Source organism: Aptenodytes patagonicus, chromosome 2, assembly GCF_965638725.1.
Source record: "Aptenodytes patagonicus chromosome 2, bAptPat1.pri.cur, whole genome shotgun sequence".
Classification (NCBI taxonomy): domain Eukaryota; kingdom Metazoa; phylum Chordata; class Aves; order Sphenisciformes; family Spheniscidae; genus Aptenodytes; species Aptenodytes patagonicus.
This window is the reverse complement of record NC_134950.1, coordinates 43957289-43977496: the sequence shown is the minus strand read 5'-3', so window position 1 is coordinate 43977496 and position 20208 is coordinate 43957289. Positions and strand designations below refer to the sequence as shown.

The window sequence follows — 20208 nt, the reverse complement described above, 5'->3', positions numbered from 1 at the left end:
ACTCACCCCAAGCGGCGCCGAGGACACCGGGGGGCGGCAGCGGAGCCGGCAGCAGCGCCGCGCCCCTCCCGCTCCCGGAGCCCCAGCCCCGGACCCGGGGGGCGCCGGCCACACCCCGCCTCTCCCCGCCGACCCGCTCCCTCGCCCCGCGGAGCAGCCGGCTCCCCGCCGCCGCCGCGCCCACCTCCCCAGGCCGGGCAGCCGAGCCGCCGCCTCCCCCCGCCGCCGCAGGGCCCGTGCTCCCGCACGCCCGGGGCCGCGCCGGGCCCTTCCTCCCGGCGGCCGAGCGCCCCCTTCCCCGCCCCTGCGCCAGTGCCGGTGCCGGGCGGGGGGCGGCGGCAGCGAGGGAAGAGGGATGAGGTCATCCTCTTTCCCGGCGTCAGTCAGCTGGGTGGTGGCGGCGGCGGGTGCGGGCGGAGGCGGGCGGGGAGGCGGGGGCGGGATGCGCTGCTCCGGGCAGCGCTGCCCTGCCTGCTCCCGGCTCGGGCAGAGCGCGGCGGCGGCGGCCCCGGCACCGCCGGCCCCCGCGGAGGCGGCGGCGGCGGGGCGGGCGGGCTGAACGCGGCTCCCCGCAGGCAGGCGGCGCTGCGGGCGCGGCCGCCGCGGAGGAGCCGCCCGCGGGCGCGCAGCCCGGCGCGGAGCGGGGACAGGGCACGAGGGGAGCGGCGGGTCCGCGGCGGCTGCGGCGGCGGAGGGCGGGAGGCAGGAGGCAGGAGGCGGAGGAGGAGGAGCAGGGGGAGGCGCGGGATAAAGGAGCGCTCGCTGCTCCCGCTTGCTCTCCGGCGGGGCTGAGGGAGGCATCATGGCCGCGAAGTCGGACGGGCGGCGGAAGATGAAGAAGGGCGGCGAGGTGGCGTTCACGCCGCTGCAGAACTCCGAGCACTCGGGCTCCGTGCAGGCGCTGGCCCCGGGGCTGCCCGCCGGCGCCGGGCCGGGCGGCGGCAGCGACGACGACGAGGCGCCCGGGGGCGGGTGCTGCAGCGGCGGCGGCGGCGGGGACGGCTCGGGCGGCGGCTCCCGCTGCTGCTGCTGCTGCTGCTGCGGCGGCGGCAGAGGAGGAGACGGCGGCGGCGGCGGCGGCGGGGGCTCCCGGGGCTCGGGCGGGGGCTCGTCCTCCTTGTGCCTGCGGCTGGGCAGGGAGCAGCGGCGCTACTCGCTGTGGGACTGCCTCTGGATCCTGGCCGCCCTGGCCGTGTACTTCGCGGACGTGGGCACCGACATCTGGCTGGCGGTCGACTACTACCTGCGGGGCCAGCGCTGGTGGTTCGGGCTCACCCTCTTCTTCGTGCTGCTGGGCTCCCTCTCCGTGCAGGTCTTCAGCTTCCGCTGGTTCGCGCACGACTTCAGCACCGAGGACAGCGCCGCCGCCGCCGCCGCCGCCGCCGCCGGGCACTGCCCCGCCGCCGAGAGCAAGCTGCTGGTGAGCAGCGGCTCGGCGGCCGCGGACATCGACGCCGCTCGCCCCTGCACGCCGCAGCGGCAGGCGTCCACCGCCAGCAAGAGCAACGCCACCAACAGCAGCAGCAACAGCAGCAGCAACGCCGCCGGCAGCGGCGCCGCCGGTCCCCGCGGCGGCGGCGGCGGCCGGTCGGCGTCCTGCGCCTTCTGTATCTGGCTCCTGCAGTCGCTCGTCCACATCCTGCAGCTCGGGCAGGTCTGGAGGTGAGGAGCCGGGCCGGGGCGGCGCGGGGGACGGGGCCGGCTCCCCTCGCCGCGGGGGAGGGAGCACGGCCGCGGGCGGGACCGCGCAGGGCGAGCGGCCGCCTGTCCCCCCTCGGGGTCCCTCCTCGGGCCAGCGCGCCCCGGCCCGCCGGCCCGTGAGGGGGCTCGGGGGCGGCCGGGTCCCCGCGGGGCCGCGAGTGGCCGCGGGCGCGGGGCGTCCCGCCCCGTCGAGGGGAGCCCCGCCGGGTCTCCGAGCGCCCTGTGCCGCGCCGGCGGCCGCCGCCCCGGGAGGCGCCCGGCTGACGCGAGGTGCCCTAAACTTCCCGGGAAACCTGTGCCGAGTAAAGTAACCTTTAAACCTTTAAACCCGGGCTAAGTAAAAAAAGGGAACAGGCGGGGGAAAAGGGGAGTATCCCGATAACGTGCGTCTCCCGGTCTCCTGACGTGTGGCCAGGACAGCGTTGCCGCCAGCAGGGAACTTCACTGACAGCGAAGAGTTGCTTTTCAGAAACTGTTAATGAACACCCCGTTGCCGCGTTTGGATATTTATATGTAAATATGCTGCGTGCAGTCGGCTCCTTGCTATGCGTCTGCGTTTTCTGTATATGTGATTAGTAAAGGAATGTCTTCTAAATCAAACTTTTCAGTAGCTGCTCTCAAAAACATTCGCAAGCGACGTTACGTGCATTACGGAAAGGATGTGCTGAAGCAGGTTGTGGAAGGCACTTACTGAAAAGGGAGATGACATCATAGTTTGCAAAAGTAATGTTTTCCTTTATTTTAAGCACATTTCCAGGAAAGATTTATATGGAGACAAAACGCCCTGCAAATACATTTAGTGCTGCCTGAAAAGTGCAGAGTTCAGAATACATAGAATATAAGGAGTTAAAATTTCCACATAAAATCGTGGCAGATAGATGCTGTGTTGAAGAAGGTCGTCCAGTGGGGCAGTGCACTAAAGCAACAGCTGAAAATACTTTTGGGGTTTCTTGTCTGATGGGTGGAAAGGAATTCCTTCATGTTTCTGTTCTGGAAACACTAGTTTTTCACAATTATTTCATTAGAGAGTTTAATTTGTTTTTACTCTAAACTTCTAACTGTGGCCTTTTTAATCTCTGTCCCACCCCTTTGGACAGGGACTGTCTTTTGCTCTGTATTAGTGCAGTATCCAGTACGGCTCAGTTCTGCTTGTGGCCTTCAAGCATCAAGGAATCCAAGTGCTGCTAGATAATAGACTGAAGATCTTGGGATGCCATAACTAAATATCTTTCACTTTCCAGATTCTTTGGTTTATTATAACAAATACAATTTTCTAAACTTGTGAAACTAACTCCAAGTTACAGGTGTGCTCGATATTAACTATGACACAACTTGAGAGGGAAGCGGAATTTTGAACAAAAAGCGATGCTTTGTTCTGGATCTTGTATGCTTGTATGTTCCTGTATGCTCTACCTCTATGGCTGAACACAAGTTAAATTTAGGATTTTCTGAACGAGATGGTTTTATGTAATATTTAGTCCTGATCCTGCAGAGACAGAAGAGTAGGTACAATGGCTCAAATTGTACATAGAAATTCATGTTGATGCTCATCCATATAGAAGATAAACAGTGTGTATCATGCTGAGTGACACAGAAGAGAGTTTTACAAAGTCTGGTGTCGTGACTCTGTATTGGAAAACACAAAGAGCAGGGCTTTGGGTGGAGCAGGGTGTGATCTGACATTGCACAGCACTTCTGTCAGATGAGGTAGCTGGGATTTAGAGCTCTCCAGCTGCTTGCTTTTTGATGAAGCACAGTCTCTTTTAACATAAGATTTGCTCCTTGCAAGAGCACCTAGTCCTCTATATTTAAAGCTAGCTCTAGCTAGCCTCTTTTGATCATATGTAGCTTTTCTTCATGTTTTATGTGCAGTAGCATAAGACTACCAGAATATTAAATTGACGGGGAGTGTTAGGACATTATTTACGTTTTAGCCTCTTAGGCTTTTTTTTTCCAGTGAAACAGAGCCATAGAATTGTTTGTCTGTCAGTAACTTAGTAGTATTTATTTGCAGTTTTCCACAAAAGTACAAATTATATGGTCAGTTGTATGCAGTCTTGCATATCAGCACTTCATAATTGATTAAAGTGACTTCATTTTAATTCCCTAGGTATATTCCTCATAAGGGAGAGCCTTTGGAGTCATCTAAAACTAATAATCAGCACCAAAAAGGAGAGGTCACATCAACCCCTGGGAAACTCTGTATATAATCATGGAGTCAGAACTAACGTGATCTGTGGAAAACAATTATGATTTTCTGGAAAATGGCGCACTCACACTTCGTAGTCCAAAACTTCTGCTCCGCAGTGTAACATCTGCACTGGCCTGAGCAAACAGTTCCTGAGCATTTAGGCTGAAGGATGATCTAAAGTGTTTTCCAGTTGCATGTGTTTGGAGACTAACTCCTTCTTTGATGCAACTAAACAGACCGTGCCAGCTGTGTTACCACCACAAGTGCTGGGGGCACTGTCCCCACAGTTGACAAAACCCACGTTACCCTTTATTCTGTGTCTCTATCTCCGTGTTTTCTCCCAGCTTTCAGTTTTTCCTTCTCTTTTTCTTTTGGCCCTGGTTAAAGCTCTCCTATACCTATATTTATGTCTTCTGTTACCTATTGTATTGAATCCTGCACAAGCAAAAATTACAGTACTATTTCTGTCGTTTCTCTGTCAACAAGGAGCCCTCAGTATGAGAACTGAGGTTTTGGTGTTTGTTAGTTTTGCATATGGGCAAGGATACCAGGGTACGAGAAGAGAGGTTTGCTTGTGCCTTGTTCTCAGTATACTGAGATTGGTGCTCATTCTGCTTTCATTTGGCGTTCACTGTCTTCTGTCTCCTCTTAAAGTGTTGAATTGATTCTTGAGGTCTTCCATTTCCCTTTATTTGTCACATTGCCAAAGGTTTTGGGAGGAATTGTGTCAATTGCTTATTTAAGGAAGCCATCCTGAGGAACTGGGGGTACAACTGGCAATCCCAGGGTTCTTAGATTAAAAAAAAAAAAGTTAAAAAATGTGGTTTTAGTGATTAGTTCTGTCAGGATGATTTTTAACAATTCCAAAGCTTTTCCTTGTCTTACATTCGAGATTAATTTTTGTTTACAAATATATTGAAAGCCAGATCATTGAAAATGATTATGTGTTAATTTTAACTAAAACGTGCTAATGGGAAATGAATGAGGTCTTTAATGCGGCATGGAACAATGCTGGAAATAGGCAATCTAAAATTACTAAAACATTTTTTTCCTAGAGCGTAAAGACGAGGAGATGCAGGAGCAGCTAAGCTGCCAGTCAGTTCTGAATAAAAATGTATCTTGTTTTTTCTTTTGAAATTGGTATAACTTTTTTTCCCCACAAATTTCAGAAGACTGAATTCTTCCATTTTGAAGAATAAGCATATACATTTTTTTTTTTCAGGGGGTTGGATGTTCACAGACTTCCCGATAACACTGTCCCTCAGTTAAAATCCCAGTGAAGTCTCTGAGGAGTTGCTCGCCACAGCTGAGTGCAGAGACTAGGCCTTTTGTTGGCAGCTAATTTCATATTAAAGTATGATCACTGATGAGATTCTGCCTTCAGAGGCAGATACAGATACATTTCCTTATCCACACTTCCGGCGTGTTGTGCTTTTTACGAATATATGGGCATGGAAGCCACACTACGGAGCCCTGTTCTCCCAAGTAGGTGCTGTGAGAGACACGGCTTTTTGTTAGTAGACTCTGGGGAGTACAAGGAGGATGTAATGCACGGAGTCTTTGTATTCCGTTGAAAGGAAAAAAAGGGAAGTGGATGCTTTAATTTATAGCCTGTAAGGACTATGTAGAAGTATATGGGCCAGTAGGATTCAGGTAAACTATTGCCCTTCAAGCCTGGCATGAAAGTATGTAACCGCTGCCCTTGAGCATCCCTTTGATTCACTAAGCTTCCCAGGCTTAGCCCTGGCTTTCAGATTTCACAGTGGATAGCAGGACGTGGTGAATGGATGTAAGAGATAATAGCATTCACTTGGCATCTGTGGAGCTGGTTAATTTCCTTGAAAACTTTTTCTCTGGATGAGATTCCTTTGGGCTGGCAGGACCGGAAAACCATGCTCCTGAAGCTGGGTAAAGGGGTCCTGAGAGCCAGCTCTGGGGGGAGCATGGGTTGTGGGAAACTGGGTAGTTGAGAGAAGGAGACTGGAGGACTTGGTAGTGCCCATTTTACGGTGTCTGGAAAGCAAGAAGTAACTCCCCAGGACAACTGTTGTGCCTTGTAGGGGAATGGTGTGAGCAGGCTGCCTGGGTGCTGGGAGCGCTTGGAGGTTCCCATGGTGGCTGTCATGTTGTCTGAAAGGCTGCAGTCGAAGTCCCTGAAAGGGAACTGTCAAGCTTCTGTAGCCAACAAGGCCAGAGGAAGGGTGAATCATTGGAAAGAAGAGGACTGGAAATTACCCTTTAAAATTATTTCTGGGTAGCTGAGATGATAGTGAGATGATTAAGTACATCCCTCTCAACAGAGTGAGGGGTTTTGGCTTAGATTTGCTAGCTGTGTGGGAACCCACCTAGAGAAGGAGGAGACGCCAGGTTAATCACTGGCCCTTCCAGGTGGCACTTGTCCAGGGCAGGTATCTGTGGGTCTGGTTCCCTGAGAAGTGATGCTATGATTTAGCTATATTTGTTCATGTGTAATACTAAGAAATCATTGTTTTCCTTCTTCCCGGTTCTTATTTGGAAAAAAAAAACGTTGGAGGAGGGTTGAGAGGTGATGCTGGGTTCTTGAAGCACTGTGAGTTGCAGTCTCTATGGTGCCCTGTGGAAGCATTTTCCACAGGACTGGATCATCCGCCGAAGAAATTTCATTGCCTGCATTCATAGCTTCACCTCTGTAATCAGTTGATGCTCTTGCAATTTTCAAAAAAAAAAAGGGGAAATGGCGTCTGCACTGTGTATGAGAAGTCCTTACAACTTCCTCGGGTGCTCACTATTAAGCATGACTGCGGCCCTGAGCTGGAACTGTGAGCAAGGTAGTTGCAATTAAGAAAAACATCACCAGTCTTTAAATCAGCTCAACTCCATCCTTAAATAGGTTCATTTGTTTTCGCGCTTTTGCTCTGCATAGTAGTTTTGACACTTTTGTTCAGTAGTAGTGTAGAGTTCAGTGTGGTTAGGTGGTCAATAATTCCAGCTGCCATTGGACTTCACATTGAGATGTGATAATATCTCAATCTGACACCAGTTTTTCTCACTGTTTTGAAATCTGTCAGATAATTTGTCACATTGAGTCCAAATTTATGAGTCATAGCCGTTTCCTAGACAAGATTATTGCATATCCTCCCCATCTGTCTCTTAGTGTAGTGAAATGCTACCACTCAGCAATACCATATTTCTTTTATTGAGTTACTGCAGTGCTTGAGTTAAAGTCCTATTGGCTAACTATTTTGTTTGCTGTGTCTTTAGGACTCAGGAAAGGTGATAGACTGTCAGAAATAAGAATTAAACTTTTCATTTTTTTCCCCTCAGAAAGCAGGATTAGAAGGGGCAGCCCCTCCTGTAGGTGGCTTAACTACATTTAAACTTTTGCTAATACATTCAGCAGAATAAATATTCAAATTTTTTAAAATTTTTTTCTTCTTTTTTTCTGGAGACAGTGATATGCAGATGAAGGCTGTGCCTTTCGTAATTTTTTTGAAACACAAAAGTGAATCTTTACTATGTTCTTAAAAATCTCTTACAAGTCTGCATACAAATCAGATTTGGTATTCAGTTTATTCTAATAACCTAAGCTACATGTAAAAGATGCTGATGTACTTTAGAAGAAAGATACTATACTTTAATAATTAATAAGGGTTCTCACTATAGAGAATATTTCTCAGTTATGTAAGTGTTCAGATTTTCAAAGTACTGCTTAAGCACTAAATTTTCTGGTTGCTCAATTGGCTTAGTAGGAGAGCTAATATTTTATACACAGAATGCTTTCTAGAAACTTATATATAGGAAGAATTTATATTTGGCTTTTTCCAAAACAGTGGAAAAATCTGTAAGAGTTTAAAGGTTTGTGTTTCAGAGGATTTCATGTCACCATGTACAGGTATTATTCCAGAGTTCTCCGATGGCGTGCCGGAATGGCTATACGTACATACCATAAATTCAAAGAAATGTTTCACGTTAGTTTGTTTCTAGATGTTGTCATCTTGCAGAAGGTTCTTGCAACCAGATGAGTTTTTCTAGCTAAAATTTCTGTGTTACTTACATCAGGGAAAGTGTTTAGTGCTGAAAGGTCAGTTTGCATGTCCAAGGCTCCTGTGGGAAAGCAAGAAAGTGTAACATCACAGCATGATCTATAGCTTCAGTTAAATCCTGCTCCATATCTTCAGGTTATTTACATCAGAGTTTACCTTGTCCGGAAGAGTACTCTCTCTGTCAGCTGGCTTAGTCCTTAATATTTGTCCATAAGGACTGACTTGGCTACAAAGATACAAAAGTTCTAGTAAAATTAAAATGAAATCAATTCCTATGTCACTTATAAGAGTATTAGCTCGTTCTGCCATCTCTGTGTTCCAATTAAGTAGCTTTTAATACACAGCAGATTAATCACAGCAGTGACTTACAGTTTTAGTAAACAGGTTGTTTGGGAGGAATTTATCAGGCACAGACAAAATCAATAGCTTTTTTGCTTGCATTTCAAGGTACAGTAGAAATTTGTGGTTGCTAAAGTATGTTTACAAAGTGGTGCCATTTTTGTCCATTTTAGCACAGCTGTAAGTTGTATACATTATGTCAAGTAGACATATAGGAGTGGAAGTGGCAAACAGGCTATAAAAAGAACTGTTTTGATTTGTTTGATTTTTAAAATGGAAGGAGGCTGATATAAAAGAGAACATGAGGGAGAATTGAGGGAACATATAAAAGGAAGCAGGTTATGAAAAGGCACAGGAATACCAGTTAATCCTTGTATGCTGTGTACCTAAAACTCCAGTTTATTTCCCTTCAGCCACTGACCGAAGAGAGATTATTTGAATAATTTTCTAAGTGACTGCTTGAGAGACTGGAGAAGGAGGCAGGAAAAAAGAAGAGTTTTATGTCTGGGCAAACTCACAGCGAAAATGTTAGATACACAAAGAAATTGTTAGATAAACTCTGATTGCAGTGAGTAGTCATCTGAAAAATGATAAATACAAATGTGTGGTATCAGTTTGACAGTTTATAGGGGAGGGAGTACTCAAGTATTTTTTCATAAATTTTAGAATTAAAAGTTAATAGGTCTTGGAAATACATTTTTCCAAGAGATTTTACCTGAATTTCCTGATAACCATAACCTGAATTATCATCTCCCTGTGGTCTCTGATTGCTGAAGTGGTTTCTTACCACTCCCTCTCATTCTGTTTCCCTCCCTGAATGGCTGAAATGGGTAATAATGTATTTTTTTCCCCCAAGATAAAATAATTGCTATACTATGTTATGATTTCCATTACTTTTCCTTTGACAACATGCTTGTGCTGTTCAAATGTTCATGGTATAAGATTTGTATGGCGAGCCATATAAATCTTTTTGATTGGCAGGGATAGTCAGTGGGGGTGGTTAAGGCTATCAGTTACAAATGATTTGATACCACGAGTTGAAGCAAATGGAGCAAGACTGTTTTGTGGGGTGTTTTCAAAGGAAGTTTGGCAGCCAATGATGTGGCAACAAAAGTAACTTCTTGTTCTTCTAAAATTGGAAGGTGTGACTTAAGCAAGACTAATGTACCAAGGATCAGTACCAGCTGCTTCAGCGAAAGATGCAGATGTTTTAGCATGAATAAAAAGTGAATTAACCTGCAGATGGAAGAACAGTTTTCCTTATCTCTATCAGCTACTACATACCAGATTGATTTCTGCCCTTAAGAATGAAGGTTAGCAGTGCCACAGTTTTTGACATTACTCACTTTAATGGGATATTTTCATGTAAACCTCTGATCTGTTCTAGGATCCTGCCAACTTCTTTGAGTGGTGTTTTTCCATGTGTGGTGCGTAGGATCAGTAGATTAGTTCCAGCAGGTCCAAGGAAAGTATCTTGTAATATCAAGCACTAGACTTCAGTTCTCTGTAGAGGGATCTATACATGCATAGAAAACAACAAAAAGCCACTGTGCTGATACTTTAATGGTTTAATAGGGGCTAGTGTGGAACAATAAGCTTTGTCATTATAAATGTGTAATCTTTTTTTATCTTAAAGTGGGATATGGGTGGAGTTGTGTCTTTTATTTTTCTTTAACCCTGATCTTTACATGCTTGCTTTATATGGAAATCTTTCTGTGAGCCAGATCTAAAATAGGACTTAGCTCCGCAAAGCAGAACTTAGATGGTCTTCAGGCATATAGACCTGAAAATATGATCTAGAAAATTGACTCAACAGCCTTGTTAGGAAGTTTGTTGAGGAGCTTAAACACAACGGACCATAATGTTCAACTTGAAACTGTCCTAGAGGCTTGTATTTCTGTGTTTTGGCTGTGTCTAGAACCTCCCCAGCACACACAGCCCGAGTTCCTGTTTCTCATTTAAGCCCATTGCAAACCAGAAGCTAGGCTGGAGTGGCACCAAAATCCCTTAGTGGATCCGGTTGGCAAGCATTGTTTAAACCTGCTTTATGAGCAATGATGAGCTTAGATTCCCGACAAGTATTACTGAATCTGCCTTGTTTTACAGTACTGGAGAAATGTCCCTTGTGATTAGAGTATTTGCTCAGGTTTTAGATCTGAGTGCACTGCCCTTTCCAGCTGTGAGGGCTCAGACCCTGTCTCCCAGAGTCCTTTCTGCACTGAGGATGAGGTGAGACTGGATGGGGACATTTGCTGTCCTTCCGGCTGGAGCTATGTCATCATGCTGACAGAAATATCATGTTCGTGAGACCGGAGAGGAAGACCTAATACTTAGGGCCCTCAAATGGCACCAAATGCAGATTTCCTTGTCTTTCTTTTTTACTGCTTAATTAAATTTTGTTGCCAACCTTTTAACCTTCTCTCTCTCTTATCCTAAAAGCACACCATCAGTATTTCTGTTTACAAACATTCATCCTTCATGTGTAGTATAACCACAAAGAGGACCATAATACATATCTACATGGAAATGCCTGCTTAGTTTATGGGAGTGGCTCTAGATGATCTGAATTGGCTGAGGGATTGGTTTATTAATTTTTTCATCAACATTTCTCTGTCATATGTAGTCAACCTTAGAAAAAAAGAAAGAGGAAAGGCATTTTTGATGTGTCACTCGGTAGCTGTTTCACCTTTTTCCTCTGCTGTCTTGTGCAAAAGAAAATTAGACAAATTTAAAAAATGCTCGAGTTCCCAGTTCTTGCTCTGAGTTGATTTCCTGATAACATTTTTGTAGTTGATTTTTATCAACGTAAGCAGCACAGTTTTGTGGCTGAAATAAAACCCCAGGAAATCTTTATCTTAGTGTCCCAACTTCTTGTCTCCCAACTCACCACAAGCTCCACAGCAAGTGGAGCCCAAATTTTCAGTATGCATAATTTTGGTTGCCTTTTTTTACCTGAGTTTCAGAAATGAAGAACTACATCTCCCTTTTACTGTCATTGGAGTGGGGCTTATTACCATTTTAGTTTTTTTCTTAAAAGGCAAAGGAGATTTAAAATGGCTCAACTTGGACAGTCAAAAGCAGTGCATACTTCTGAAAATGTTATCCTTTAGTTGTTTAGTATGTATTTGCAGTCTAGTTGCTATATGGATATTATGAATCTTAATTTTTGTAAAATATTTTAAGATACTCAGATGGAAAATGATTGAGGTGGAAAAAATTCAAAACAAATTATCATTTCAATGTGCCTGTCAAAACATGTTTTAAGTTAAACATGTTGAAAACATGAACATCTCTCCATAATGGACATCACTGTGACATTAAAGCAAAATTTTTTATATTTTAAGGATTTCTTTCTGCAAGGGTTTATGCTTGTTATGCCCATAATATGCTACGCAGCTTAAAAAGTTCTGTCCTTCACCCTGTTTCCTTCACCTACCCACTTTTGCTGCTTTAAGTTAGCTCATCACCTCCTCCCTTGTGCTGTTTTCCTTATCTCTTAGTTTGCTTTGTAAATTGGATCCAACATGCTATGGAAAAAAATGGCCTGGGTTCCTAACAAGGGTTAGGAATTTTTTAAAATGCAGTGGAGGTGCTAGAATCAACTTCAGCCCAAAGCTTCCAAGCACTGGGCGTTTCAGCTTCAAAAGCAGTGACATGTATGCCTGAAAGCAGACAAATGAACTGAGTGTAGAACATTTCCACCAGTAACGGTGGAAACTACGTTCAACACAGAATTATTGGAAAAAGCATAAATGTAAACAGAATTCATAGTATATTAAACAAAGATGTTCTGCAAGTAAAGACTGGGCAATTAAAGAAGATTTACCCAAGTGAAGCCAAATACAGTGCAGAGGATAATTAATGTGGCTGAGACAACTCAATAATAATGGCTTTGAACTTTTACAATAGTGCATTAATGTATGTGTCAGAAGGAGACATTGCATTTACAGTCAACAACCATTTGTTAGGAATTTTTACTGCACAGGTTAATTAAGAAGTCATGATAACAGAGTCTGAAAATTACCTTACTAAACTAAGGGCTGTGTTTGGCACTTAAGTATGCCATTCATTATTTTTCCTGTACCTAAAAAATAAAATTTTGGAGATGTATGTTTTTCTATAACCTGTCTTCATTCTGTTAGTGTCACTTCTGTGGCAGAGCTACTCCATTAATGATCCCATTGACTTAGAGAATTAATTAATTGTTGGGTGTGTTGCCTGCATGGATGGATTAAATCAAGAGGGCTGTTGAGAAAACTATCAAAGGGTTCAAAACAAGCCACCCCACCATCAGTCCCTAAGTTTGTCTCTGAAGAGTCTGGCTCAGGCTTTTGTAGAGCCTGCTGGTGGTTTTGGATAAGCAGAGCATAAAAGGCCAGGAGCTGAGAAGGCTTTAGTTCAAATGGACCTGTTCCCTTGCCAGGTAGGGCCTGTTACTCAGATGCTGTCAGGTAGACTGAGAACTTGCGAATTTGGGCTTGTTTTGTGAGTTTGTGGGGGTTTTACATTCATCAGTGTAAAATTACAGCCCCTCTAGAGGGAGAATACTGTCTCATGACCAACCTGTGATTTGGGCCATGGGAGGTTCTTCATGTGGGACTTGCCTCAGGTAGCCCACAGCAGGTCTTTAACCTTTGTGTCTCCTTTCCTCTTCCAGCGAAATGTATTAACAGTGTCCAGCCTCACCTGTGTTGGTAAGGTGGTAAGCTGTTTGGGAGAAGGATTTCTTTCCATTCCTTTGGCAACTTCCTAGCACAGCAGGAGGCTGATATTATGTGGAGGTTTTGGGATACTTCAGTAATGAGGAGTTGCTACTACTTGTGGTTTAAGAGCATGTTCAAAAGAGAGCGGTGTTTTCGAGCAGGTGCCTTTCCTAACTCATCTCAAAGTCAATTCCAGAGCTGGACTCAGTCCTTCTCCTTGAATCTAGCTATTCCTACACTGCCCATCTCTTTATTACACAGTGTGTGGATTCTCACAAGGGAGTCAACCCCTTCTGTGATAAGAGCCAGAACTTTTCTACAGGGCTAACATCTTTTAACAGGACAGGTACCAGACTTGCGATACATCCTACTGCTGCAGAATTCATATTAATAAGTTGTTATCAACATTATTTGCAGTGTTTTACAAATGAGATATTTCTATAACAAAAAATGAAATGATACATCCATACCTTTCTATTTGTTAAATATCAGGTACTCTGATTGGCTTTCCTTAAGTGCAGAAGGTATTGGATGGGAAGAACATTTTGAAAAATGTTGACTGTCAGCTGAATTAAGTATATTTCAGTAATGACATAAAGAATGTTCCTAATGGATACTCTAAGTAAGAAATAGAAGTGTATTACAATAAAAAGTATAATATTTCAATTTTTTTAATATAATGCTATGTCTTAAAGGATTTTAAATTTCCATAAAATGATTCATTGAGCTTTGAAACAATTGGGGTTTAAACTATCAACTTGTATTAACACAGGATGTTTGCAATACCTCAGCAAAACCTATATCCCTAATTTTTAATTTTATACCAGCACCTAAGGAGGAAAGATGGCCAGTAGCTTTATTTGACAGCTAGCACTAATATAGGAGTCCAACTTAAAAGGACACTGTTCATAACTGTCATCATAAAAACCTTACAAATATTCTTTTGAAGTTCACTTATGAATTCAGTTTGACTGTATTAATGACTTGTACTGATTTTTTGAGCTTGAGCTTTATTAGTGCAAATACTTACAGAAGGTGTATTTTAAGCCTGAGTGCCAGAATATTAATCAAAACCTTAATTACGTATTCAGTAGTAATATTCACAATTCATATGGGTCTTACTTAATTTCATTACTCATCCAATCAAGGATCAAAAGCAATGATATACGATTTAAATAGCAAATTGTTTTGGATATTTCTAGTTAGTAGACACAAAGGATTGGTTATTAAAGGAATTAACTTCGGCACCTTGAAAACTGAAGAATAACCTTGAAATAAGAATAAACTTAACATTCAAATCTGTTTACAGAAAATTTACAGAAAGATTTGATCTGTCTAGTGTATATAAACTATTTGCAAATAAACAAACAATAGAAATATGATAGAAATATGTCTTCTAATAGCATGCCATAAATCATTCTTTGGATAACTCTTCATGAATAGCAACCTTAATAATAGTTGTGGGGAAGGAGAAAGGAAGACAGAAGGATTATTTACATTTATTTCAAGTAATTGTTTTGCGTTCAAATATTGCAGCTGTCACTCAAGAGTGCACTTTATTGTGACAATACCTCTTTGACCAAATAAATTCTAATTTGGTTGTAATGCAAAATGTGTCACACTGGATTTATCTTATTATGTCTGCTGCTGCTTCACCTGTGTTTTCACTTTCCCATCCTCAAAAACCTGTGAAGAATCCTATTGAGGGGGCAAGGGTTTGAAAAATGCATCTGAGAACTTGAAGGACCAGTGGGAGAATTGGGTCCTTCTCCCTGCTCCTACTGTCACTCCATGCTCCGTTAAGTGTCCTTCATCTCCACTACAACCCAAAGCTCTTTGATTCTGTGATGTACCACTCGATGCCAGAGGAAGGCTGCTCTGCGGCTCCCTTGAAGCTGCATTTCTATGAGCAGTGTTGGATTCTAGAGGCAAGGAAGCACAAAGCCATGGGACTAGTCTAGGACTCCTATTCATTGCCATCACTGAATGTGTATGTAGCTGTGATTTGTTGCAAGCAATTTCCTGACGCAGGCTGTCCCACGTCTTATTATTTTTTAGGTGAACATCATTTTAGCATATAGACTTCACAAAGAGAAGAAATGCATGAAAAACTCAGGTAAAATCTGGGAGCTGTCAGTGATAGAAGTATCTTTTTTTTAATTTCCTTTTTCTCTTGGCAACTATTTTTATCATATTCAAGCATTAGGTCTGAGAGAGAGATAATGTTCACTTCAAAAGCCACTTCCTCCTCAATAAATAATTCAGAGCCATAGATTGTTCATGAGGAAATATCAACACGCTAGTAGTAATTTAATATACTGAGCAATTGCACTCACTTTAGCCTACATATGATTTAAATAGAATATGACAGTTTAGGGTCTCTATTTGCCCCATGGCATGTTGGGATCAAACTTGGCAAGTGATTGCAGTGTTCCCATATCTTCTTCAGAAGTGAATGAAAGTTGCATAATTCAGAGAGGATTTCTGAATTACATGCTAAATCAGAGTTTGCCTGCTTGTGTTCTGAATCCAAATTGTTGCCCAGGACCAGCTTTAGAGCATGTGGATATTTTTTCTGTCCTTTGTTAACTAGCATCTCACAATTGTGTCTCTTTTTTTTAACTTGTTGAACTATTATTTTGAAGCACAGTTTCAGTATATTAGTTACCTTTGCTTTATCCTGTGGGTGAAAGGCTGTGCCTACCCTTCCTGAGCTGCCTGACCCACGGGATCCATCTGCTGAGGACAACTCGCTTTCTGGAAGTTTTACCTCATTTACTTTTTAAAACAGTCTCTTTTATTTATTTGTTTTTTTCTTCCTTTGCAACTAGTAGGCTGACACCCTATACCGCAGAGTGTTGGCTACTGGTTAGAACCATAGAATAGTTTGGGTTGGAAGGGACCTCTAAAGGTCATCTAGTCCAACACCCCTGCCGTGGGCAGGGACGTCTTGCAACTAGATCAGGTTGCTCAGAGCCCCGTCCAACCTGACCTGGAATGTTTCCAGGGATGGGGCATCCACCACCTCTCTGGGCAACCTGTGCCAGTGTTTCACCACCCTCAGCGTAAAAAATTTCTTCCTTCTATCTAGTCTAAATCTACCTCCCTCTAGTTTAAAGCCATTCCCCCTTGTCCTGTTGCAACAGGCCCTACTAAAAAGTCTGCTGCCATCTTTTTTATAAGCCCCCTTTAAGTACTGATAGGCTGGTTGTGCTGGGAAGGTTTGTGTTTCTTTCTGTCTTAAATAGTTATGGTTAAAAATAGACAAATTCCTTCTCACTCTAATGCTTTTGCCCTAGCGTAGGAAAACGCAGAGCTGGGAGTACATCTACAGCATAGATATTGTGTGCTACTAGAACAAGGCTACAGATCTGTCATACCTGAACTCAGGTTAGGACTTTCACTACATCACTTTTTGTGGAGTGGCTCAGCTGTATTCAGGCTGGTCTGTGCTTGGTGCATCACAAATATGGCATAAACTTTCTTCTGTTCTGGCTCTACACTAACAAAATTAGTCTAAACACTGAATGAGAATAAGGACTCTCATGAAGGATTATGGCTATAATCAATTAAACCATAGCAACTTATCTCTGGTTCACATCCATGGAAGTGGGTTAAGGGATGCCTACAATCAAGAGATGTTAAGTGCAATGCATACTTTATGCATTTGTCCATTGCATCCTTTAGGGTCTGTATCTTCTAGCAAGCCTATCGGTAGGAAGCCTTCTAACTGTAACAGTGTTTATACCAAAGTTATATAATGAAATCATACATGGGGACATGTAATTGTCTTGGTATAAGATGCAGCCCAGGGCTGTATTTCCCCAGGAAAAGAGCAGATTGAGATTGGGGAGTAACATGTTTTTCTGTGTTCTTGGGAAGGAAATAATTGCCCTCACTACTTCTAGTCATCTGGCTGATAAGGGGAAAAGATAGCCAGGGCTTCTCTCACAACCTGTTTGCCTACAGAGAAGGCTGTAGCTGAGTAATTCTTTCTCCAAAGTTAATAAGTAATAAAGTATAATCTGAATAGATCTAGGAAGGGTTCAAGGGGAGCCATCCCCTCTTCATATAAATCCATGCTTACCTGAGGAAACATAATGCCACAAGATTTGGCTCATTACTGTGAATGTAACGCTGGCCTTGCTGTTTAACTTCCTGGTTAACCTGGTCTTTCAGCAGGACTATGCCAGAGATTTTCATTTTGGAAACAGTCTGTTGATCATATGGCATGCAAGTAGAAGCAAGGAACATTAGGTCAGTGGCAGATGTGTTTCTGCTTTGATTTAAAATGTCTTTAAGATGTTCGGAAATTTCCTGTATGTTCCAGTGGGATAAGAGAGTGGATGCATGATGGAGCAATGGTGATCAGCACATAACTCATAACGCTACAAGGGATGTGTTTTGAAGCACTAGCCATTACTGTGCAGCTGGATGAGAGAGATGTCTAAAGATACACTCTTCTTGTCTGAGAAACTGGCCTCAAATTGGTGCTGACACATCTGGAAGAAGGACTTTAAACTGAGAAATGAAAGGAGAAGATTGACGGAAACTCATATATCCCCTATACTTTTTTTTATATATATAAAATTAGTGCAAGAGGTAAAATGGGGAAAATGAGGACAGAACAGTGGATATAGGAATGTTAATAGTAATTTGGTTAGCAAAGAAAACTAAGCTGCTGAGAAAGTAAAGTGTCGATGACACATTGCTGCTAGGATTGTGCTTGATCTGTTCAGTGGCTGGGTGTTGTCCCTAAGGAAAAGCTGAAACATGGATACAGACCTACCAAAAACCTGTGCGAGAAAAGGGAAGAAGTAGGAGCATCTGTGCAGAACTTGAATCAGGTGAATTCATGATGGAAATAGGGGCTTGAATGTTGTATGCTACTGAGGAAAGAGAACTCAAACTAGAGACCTGCTGGTGTACTACTGAGTATTAATGATATAATAACTTGAAAGTCCTGTTGTGAGAAGGGAAGGGTAGGCATTCCGGAAATCTGTGGAAATGTTATCATCGTGGGGGATTTTAACTACTTAAATGGATATGGGAGAACACAGCCTATTAGTAATCATCATAGATGTTTTCATGTGGTAGCTGACAGTCTTCATCAAGTAGCTAATGTATCAATAAGACGTGTTACAGTGTTCTGTTTTTTTATGGGGATGTTTTGGAATTTTTAGAATTTCTCAGTAAGCAATGAGGACACTACGGAAGGCTGATAACACCAAATAACCTTCAACAGAGTAATCACAGATATCTTCCTTCTATGTTTCTTGAGGAAATAAAAAAGTTGCTAAGTGTTTGTTGTGGTTTTTTTTTCCCCAAAAGAGCAAAATTTCATAACTGAGGGAAATGGCTAGTAGGAGAAACTTGCAGATATATTAAATTTCTTTGAAATTAATGATGCTAATACTGCCAGGAATCCGAACATCAAAAAAGAGAAAAAATTGTAGGGTGTGGCTATAAAATAAAGTGTATGTGTGCAACACCATTACGAATATGCAAGCGACACCTTCCCCCCTTGCACCCTTTCCTTCCCAGTTGTCTGATCAGCACTATCTCAGAGGTCGGGGTTGAAGTGAGACTTTCCAAAGCCAAGCTGAGCTGGGCTTTACAGAAGAAATAACAAATAGCAAAACACTCCAGCTACGTAATAGCAACAGAAAAGGGAAGAAAGAGAGCTGCTATCTTGTGAGGGTGGATATTAAAGATAATCTACATATGGCTCGGTGCTTTCCCTCATTTTTCAGTAAAGATGATAATATTAGCATGGTGGCAAAGGGAAGACAGATAATGTAAATGATGGTATTAAAATAGAAATAACCACAGCTGCAGTGAAAGCAACAGTAAATGAGTTTATCTTTGTAAAATCAAAGGGAATTAATAATTTCCATTCCAGAATACTGACAGAACTGGTGAATTACATCTATATTTTGAATCTGTTAAGATAGAGATAGTACCATAGGACTGGAGAACAGCTGCATATTCAGCAACTATAGTTCTATGAGTAAGTGAAGCTTTAAGTGTCCTTTCCTTTAAAAACTTTTCTAAAGACATACAGTTAAAGGAGGGAATGGAATAAAGTGCAACAGGATTTACTAAAGATCAGTACTGCCAGAGTAACCTGGGAACTTTCTCAGTACTGTACTGAATTTTATAGACGAAGGCAATGTAGTGTGTGTACTACATTGTGGCAGGAGAAAACTTTTGAAGTTTGAATCCTGGAAGTTTTCAGCAGAGCTGGACGAGAAGGGGATTAGCAAGGGGCTGTAGAGTAGGAAAGGAACTAACTTGCTAGCAGGTGTGTTTATAAGTACAACCCATGCAACTGAATTAAGAGAGGGGCACTGTGCGGCCACAGCCATGGCTTCACTGAGTGACCCAAAGCTCGTGGTGCACTAAGTGAGAGTTTACATTCCTCTTAGCCTCTTCCTTCTCCTCCTCCCATCCAGGAGACTTATGTTTAAATCACTGCATTGACATTTTGCCAAAATTTCCAACCTATAGCTCCTTTTGTTTTCAAAATTCTGAATTTTATATGAGATAGAAGTTTGCATTTCACAGCCTGGTCTGAGCATATTGGGATTTTGTTTATTCTCCAGGCAGGATCTGAACAGATTAAAAAAAAATGCTGGTAGAAATACAGTCAAAACAAATTGAGGCTTTCTACGTTTTGATTTTGCTCTACAGAGATGTATTGTCACATGCTATGAAATCAGAGGACTTAAAAACTTCAGAGTCAATGATTTAAGCTTCCGCTAAATATCTTCTCAAATAGGATTCAAGCTTGTGTTATCTGTGGCATACCCTGAGACCACAGTTAAATTAGAGCTCTCCATATGTTGCAGCATGCCAGAAAATTTTGCTTAAACTTTGCTATGATAATACACATGTGGGACCGAGATTTTTCAAAAGGTACAATCCTCAGTTTAGACACATAATCTCAGTGAGAGTTTACTGGCTGCTCAGCAGCCGTGAGCATTCAGGTGTTTAGTTAGGTGTCTGCAAAGTGACAGGGGAAACTAACTGTTATAGCTGAAGATGGTGACTACATCATTTAGATCCAAAGCGTAGAGATAAACTACTCCAAACAAAAAGTAGCCTGGGTATTTTACTTGACCATGTGCTTTGTACTTTGTAAGACTGCCTGCTTGGAGTTTTCAGGGTAACAGTAAAAGGAGTTCCGTCAGTTCCTGCAAATTGAGGTGGAGGTGGTGGGCTTTGTGTGTGTAGCAGTTTGTAGTATCCT

General features: G+C 43.2%; 1 protein-coding gene across 2 annotated transcripts in view; it reads left to right on the top strand.

Annotated features, from left to right (window-relative positions):
* The first annotated feature begins 772 nt into the window (after positions 1–772).
* XKR4 (XK related 4) overlaps positions 773–20208 on the top strand; it is a 231005-nt gene continuing 211569 nt past the window's right edge. For both annotated transcript variants that reach the window (XR_012994613.1, XM_076329703.1), the window contains exon 1: positions 773–1662. Coding sequence is in view for 1 of the 2 variants with exons in the window: in XM_076329703.1 (XP_076185818.1) it covers positions 803–1662 (860 nt within the window). In the remaining variant the exon portion in view is untranslated. The remainder of the gene's footprint in view (positions 1663–20208) is intronic.